Source organism: Sphaeramia orbicularis, chromosome 7, assembly GCF_902148855.1.
Source record: "Sphaeramia orbicularis chromosome 7, fSphaOr1.1, whole genome shotgun sequence".
Lineage (NCBI taxonomy): Eukaryota > Metazoa > Chordata > Actinopteri > Kurtiformes > Apogonidae > Sphaeramia > Sphaeramia orbicularis.
Window position 1 is genome coordinate 51,938,071 of NC_043963.1, and position 7,165 is coordinate 51,945,235.

The following is a 7,165-nucleotide window of genomic DNA, read 5'->3' on the forward strand; positions in this document are numbered from 1 at the left end:
ATAATGCTTGAATAGTTATACTAAGAGATCCACTAGCCCACATGTAACATACCAGCAGAAGTCAGTATTCCCAAATGAGCTGTTAAATGAGGCTTTGACTGATCAGGCTTTGGTGAAGCAGTTGGCCGAATAGATTCGACACATTCACGGGGCCACATCACACCATCACTACCCAGGGCTTGCTGATGGGAAGACACTAGTGATGTTTGGAGATGTGCCGAGGCTTCAAAGCGTGTGCAGAGTAATGGAGGGGGCATTTCCGTGAAGCGTGTATCGAGGCTTGCTTCGTTTAGGGGAGGAGCCGAAGCCTCGCCGCCCGACTGTACCACTCGACTGCTTCACGCAATGGTTTAGAGGTGGTTCTATGTGATTCAGGTTTGACAACAATACAGACTCCTCAGGTTCTGTTCAAAATGTGGGTTTTTGATTGAGAGTTAGGGTCAGTGCAGAGTTTGAACAGAGTTTGGATAGTTTGGATACCATAGTTTGGATAGCGTTTATATTGTTAGGAGATAGTTTGAAGAGTTTAGAGAGAGAGATCATTTGAAGATTTAGGAGAGTGAGAAGAGAAGGATGAGTAAGAGGATGGAGCCAGTGAAGAAGAGGAGGATTTCCCCTGTGTGGGAACATTTGGATTTGATAACTCCTAATAAGGTAAACTAAATCTAACATTATTTCAGACACATAAGGTTTGCTTATCTGGAGTACTGGGAGAGACAAAAAATTACTGTACCCCAGTTTATATAATCTTGTTCTTGTGTTTTTGTGCATCTTCTGTACCATATGAAAGGGTGTTTTCAAATGCCAAATCACTTCAAACCAAAAACTGTTGAGAAACTGATATTTCTGAAAAAAATAAATAAATAAATAAATAAAATAATAATAATAATAATAATAATAATAATAATAATAATAATAATAATTCATAAATAAATAAATAAATAATAAATAAATAAATCAAATCTCCCCTGTCCTGTACATCATTGTCCAAATTACACAAGCATGTTCAGTTCCCTCTTCCTAGTTCCACAAGTACTTTCACTGTCTTCTGCCTGTTTAAGTTAATGCCACTTTCCTAAAGTGGTAAAATAAAATAAAATAAAATAAAATAAAATAAAATAAAATAAAATAAAATAAAATAAAATAAACATTACACAACCTCCCACATATGATACTACCATTTGGGGGAAACTTACACACACACAGAATACATTCAATAATATTTTATTATACACATATGTGATAATTTATGTAGAGAAATTATTTGGTCATACATTTTTTGTTATTCATAGTCATTCCTAAGAGCCATAACAGACCATAAAATTCAATGCATCACACGCTCTGTGGTTCAGATCCAGCTGCCTGTGATTATACACATGGCCAGTAGGTGGTTTCGTGTGCACATGAAGCCTCGAGAAATGAGCCCTTTCTCGAATCAACTGGCTCAAGTGGTTCGATGTCTCATGAGGCTTCATCTCACCGTCACTAGAAAACACCACACTGTCTTGGAGGGCACAATGTTTTCCACACAGAAGTTTATTTTGTCATTTTCCTGAGAAACATGTATTTGGCCTTCAAAATAAGTGCAGACAAAAGAAAACCCCAAACCAATCAACCAAACAAACAACCCACAATGTGTGTGTGGTGCGATCGTGGCAGTCTTGTATTTCGATATTTAAAAACTGTCAATTTTAGTTTTTACCCTGATTGGAATAAATAACAATGAATAATAAAAGTACACAATAAATGCACACAACTTTACTCTTTTATTCTGAAGGGAAAACCGGGAGTGTGGAAGTGGAGTTCCCACATGATGAGCCGACTGTCATGTTATTGGCGCTGAAGCGAAATACCCATCTTATTATACTATGAATATCTTTCCTCACTATAAGTAATTTGAGGCATTAGTAGTTTTTACAATCTTTAATCAAAACTCACCACATTAAATAATCCATCCGGTCATACGTGTACGTCACAAGATATTTCCGCTTGCTCAACTCGTTTTAGCCAATGAATGGTGAGCCTGTGAACGCGGCGGTAGCTATTGGCTGGTTCAAAACAGACCGTTATAAGCTTTGAGGTTAAAAAACGGAGGGAATTTGAAATCACAACAACGTATCTGCTGTGGCGTCAACAACAAACTCAGCTGTGTTGCGCTGGAAGTAGAGGAGTTTGGTGAGTAAACATGATTATCGGCATTGCTGTGTATTAATCAGGTTTTATAAATAATGTGGTGTGGCAAAAATTATGTTCATTATTGTAGACTGTATGTTAGCAACTGATTTGCTTGTTAACCGAGACAACGTTGCATACTATAATTTTGATAAGTTATGTGTTTAATGTGTTTGTGACCAGGCAAATTATTTTAAATTAAAGTCTTCCAGGAGAATTGCATTCTTACTAAAGTTACAAACCGCTGACTCATTGTTTCAGGGAGTTGTCGCAGGTGATAATGGCCGAAAGCGACTCCAGCGATTGTTCTGACCGCTACGAATTCGACGCCCCGTCCCATGTAGTGGACTTACAGGAGCTACAGAATGCTGAGAATGAGGACCACTGGTTTGGTAAACATGTTGTTTTTTTATGTTTTGCCCCGCCGGACTTATGTCTGTAAGTGGGCAAGACAATAGCAGACTAACGCTAATTCAGTTTGTCCAACGGCATTTTTGTATAGCATAATGCTAACGTTGTTTTTTTCACAGAAATAGACGAAGGTTTACGTCCGGGAAAACTAAATAAAACACCTCCAGACTACTTTTCTTTGACCATGTTGTAAGGTGCCAAGAATTTAAAGGGTCAAGGTGCTTGAAGGATCCGACTGATCTTAGAATCACTACTAGAAGGATGTTAATACTGTGTGTTGGCAATCGATAAACACGCTGTATATTCCCGTGTTTAATGTGGTCAATTACAACCTTGTGAAACACAGTTATTGTTTTGTTTGCAATACAAATAAATGGAAACTCATATACTCAAATGATACCACTTACTCAGCCTCCTGTCTACTAGCATTTGTTAATATGGGTCCAGAATCGCTATAACAGTGAGAAAATTCGTTACATATGTGCATGGTGAGGATAAAGCTATAAATTATGTCATCACATTCTCTTAACATATTAATTGAATGTGTGTATATTAAAACCATCTATCTAAATGTGTGTGTGTGTGTGTATAATATATATATATATATATATATATATATATATATATATATATATATATATATATATATATATATATATATATATATATATGTGTGTATATATGTGTATATCTCCGCAAATATACTTGTCAACCTTTTTCTCCTGAGAATCCAGTTTATAATTACTGGTTACAAATTATAAGGCGACTGTATGAACTTAATTGATAAAACAGGACAACATTATGGATGCATGGATTGTCATGGACACTCTGATACTTCAGGTCATTTCACTCCTTCCTACCCCCACACCCCCTTTAGACGCACCCTCTATTTTTCTGTAAACTTCTTTATGCATATTGTCTGACATTATATCAGACGTAAGGTAGGGTTGGACAATGCAGTTATTACGTGACATTTTATCATAGTAAAGGGAGTTTTTAGTTTTGTTTTCATCTTTTCAATCACTACTGTGTGCTGTGGATAGTGTTTGTGTCAGCTGTAGAGTAGTGATTTTGAGTAATTGATAAAATCTCAAAATTAGGTTTATTTAAAAGGATGCACTGATATGACTTTTGATTCTGATACTATTCTGATTAAGTTCAGTTTCACACAGTTGCAGAACATCATTCTAGTGAGGCATACAGGGAAAAAATGGTGATACTATGTTATGTCTTCTAAAACCCACTTAATACTTTTACTGTTCTGCCTCTCTCAGATTGAGCTGGGCAGTATGGCCTAAAATCTTTGCAAAATTTTATATAATTTCATCAATTATCTCCTGTGTGAATTTTTCTCAACTATAAAGTTTTTGTCCTGAATGACAGTTGAAGAAACCAGATGGTTGTTTTCGGTTTTAAAATATTTATCAAAGTCACAAATATGACCATAAAAGATGGAAGACAGGAACACTTGTATAGTTTCTTATTTTTTCATTCTCTTCTCTTACCATTTTCAAGTTGTGTGTGGATGTTTTGTGAAATGGTGTGTATTTCTTTGTTGAAACAAGAAGTTATGAATCAATTTATACCATAAAAATCAACTCAACTATTGTGCTCTGAGAAAGGAGAATATTTCTTATTTCTAAGCTCTGGTTGTCTTTGATAAAACAGAACAACAGACTGGTGGAGCAGACAGTCACCTCTTCACACCCCAGATGCTCAGCCAAAAATTTATGAGAAACAAGAAAGTTGACCTCTCCACAGCTGTCTTAAGCCCCCAAGTCGAGACTAACGTGGACTCAGGTTGGTTTTTTAATTGTTTGTGCTAGATGGCAGACTGGATACCCAAAAGTCTATTGTTGTACAATATTTGAATGAGTAGTTTGTGTGTACAATTTTTATCTATTGTCGCCTGTATTAGTTAATCTATAACTAACATGAAGATTTGTTGCTTTGATCTTGGAGCTCCCTCCACACCAACCCCTCCAAACATAGTCACATCGTGGGGCCCTGGAGTTCCTGCTCAGGCATCGCGGCCAAGAAGGACCACTGCACAACCACGCAGGTATAGTCTCTTGGTCCAGTCTACTGCAATCCTGCATCAAATACTGCAAGGGTAACACCAGGGTTACAAAAGCCATTCTTTAGGGTTGAGCAAACAATGCATTCATGTCTTATTTGTAAAGTTCTTTTGGAGTTTAACTTCTTGATGGTGAATCTGCATCTTGCTTGTGAGTTAGTATTCTGCTGGGAACCAGTTGTTGAAGTTAGTGGTTTAGTGGTTTACGTTTCTAAGCCGTAGATAATCTGGCATCGAACTCTAATATGGTGAGGACAAGCAAGTCATAGTGAAGGGAAAATGCACTCAATATTTCAGCCGTACATTATTAAAATGAATAGACGGGGTGCTTGTGCAGGTCTTGAAAGTCTTAAAGTATAGAATTTTTAAACGTTTTCCAGACCTTGAAAAGTCTGAAATTTTGTATGAAAGTTTTAATAAAGTAAAGTTTCAGTTTATTTCAAATATGCAGCAAAACAAAGTAATCCTACTTTAGTCTTTAGAAATAAGACAGATTGCTAGAAAAGATGAAATATATATGGGTGCTTTGATGAAACTGGGTACATTTTGGTACCTGGTACTTTTCCAGCTTTTTAGACCCAACAGCAAAAAGAAATTTAGACACATTTCCCCCCCAAGATGTACCTATTGATGATCTTGGATAAATGCAAAAAAAAAAATTATACTCTTGCTCTGAGCCATCCCAAAATTAATGAATTTTTAATCAAATATTGGGGCCAAAAATATGACCAAAATTGGGACATGAGAAACTACCTAGGTGTCAGTGCATTTTATTTTGAAAACATCGCCCATTTCTTCTAAAGTGCCCCTCTTCAGATTCATTTATTTTATTGAATTTCTCTGCAGAATTTATTTAGTTCTACATAAATGTCATTGCCTGTGCTGTATCCAATGGTATAATAAATCAATCATTGAGGAATATGACATGCTTTAATCGTTAATTGATAAGGTCAACCAACTAACAGTTAATGGATTAATCAATAATTTGCATCCCTAAAAAACTGTATTTATTTTATTATTTACATTTATATTACATTTATTATTATTCGGCCTTTTTTTAATTTAATCAATTTAAAACTGGGTTATTTCGGCTCAGATGCAGCCGCGCTTCTCTCTCTCTCTCTCTCTCTCTCTCTCTCTCTCTCTCTCTCTCTCTCTCTCTCTCTCTCTCTCTCTCTCTCTCTCTCTCTCTCTCTCTCTCTCTCTCTCTCTCTCTCCCCCTCTCTCTCTCTCTCTCTCTCTCTCTCCCCCTCTCTCTCTCTCTCTCTCTCTCTCTCCCCCTCTCTCTCTCCTGCACTGTCCACTCTGCGCCCTCTGATTGGTTGGCGCGGAAGCTGTCCTCACACACAGACTGGGACTGACTTGGGATGAGACTGTGTTCTACATACATTTTCTCCATTACTAATGCATAGAGCGTTTAGAACCAGACTGATGAACTAATGTTCTGGTAAAGCTCATCAGACTCCACCTTAGCGTGTTTCCCTAAAACAAGTGAACGGAGTTTTTTACGCTCTCTCTTAATCCCACACACATGCTTTTCTATCATGGACTGTTTCCATCTTATATTATCTGCAGTCTTCTTTTAACTAATTCTCAGACATGTCAGGAGGTAATATGAGTTAGCAGAGCTGCCGCTAATGTTTACTCTGCTCTGACGTTCTTCTAAAACATTAGTAGTAGTTGTGAGATGTAGAGCACAGGGATGTTTATTACAGTTTCAGAAGAGTTTTCTGCGTTTACCTTTGACACGTGTTTTCTCTCCGGAGCTTCTCACACGAGAAAACTTCGCCTCTCTGCGGTGGGTACCCTTTACGCGGAAGGGGTACCCCCTGCGTCAAATAGTGCCGCTATGGGGCTCTGACCGCATGCGTCAATTTCTGACTATTTGGGATGAGACTGTGTTGGTTTGTAATGTAATAGTGTGTGTTTGCGTTAAAGTCACATGAAGAACTCTACAACTCACAACTACTAATGCTGCTGTGAGCTTTCTACTCCTATGATCTGAAAATTAAAGTGAAGATGAGAGAGTCAAACTCAGAGGTGATTTATCTGAACATGGTGGAACATTTTAAATCCTGTGTGTGCTCATTAAAGCCCTAAAGGCTGTTTGTGTTCTGTCAGGAGTTTAACTGCACTCATAGCCACTATTATACTTTTTATGTAGCTTTTGTCATATTAATAATTAATAATGTAGCAACAAAGTTTTGAATGACAGGGTCCCTGCTATCGCATGGTTAAATATAAAATTTAATAATGAAATCAACTTAAGGCTTCCCAAATGCTGTTATAAATGAAGCATGAGTTGAGCATATGTCAGCATGTGGCCCAAGAGTTTACAAGAGTCTCCCTGTATTTTTGTTGTGTTTAAACTTAAAACAAAGATAAGTCATTATAGTTACATTTAAATTTTACTTTATTTACTGTGGAAAAATTTAAGGGAGCTATTTATTTAAGCTTTTATTCAACTTTATAAGAGAAGCTTCTGAGTCTAGGAAATCCACGCAC

General features: G+C 37.0%; 1 protein-coding gene across 1 annotated transcript in view; it reads left to right on the forward strand.

Moving 5' to 3' along the window:
- Nucleotides 1–2,019: 2,019 nt before the first annotated feature.
- Nucleotides 2,020–7,165, forward strand: part of LOC115423126 (targeting protein for Xklp2-A) — an 18,633-nt gene continuing 13,487 nt past the window's right edge. The window contains exons 1-4 of the mRNA XM_030139871.1: nucleotides 2,020–2,175; nucleotides 2,434–2,564; nucleotides 4,252–4,383; nucleotides 4,546–4,645. Of these exons, the coding sequence (XP_029995731.1) occupies nucleotides 2,453–2,564; nucleotides 4,252–4,383; nucleotides 4,546–4,645 (344 nt within the window). The 5' untranslated portion in view covers nucleotides 2,020–2,175; nucleotides 2,434–2,452. The remainder of the gene's footprint in view (nucleotides 2,176–2,433; nucleotides 2,565–4,251; nucleotides 4,384–4,545; nucleotides 4,646–7,165) is intronic.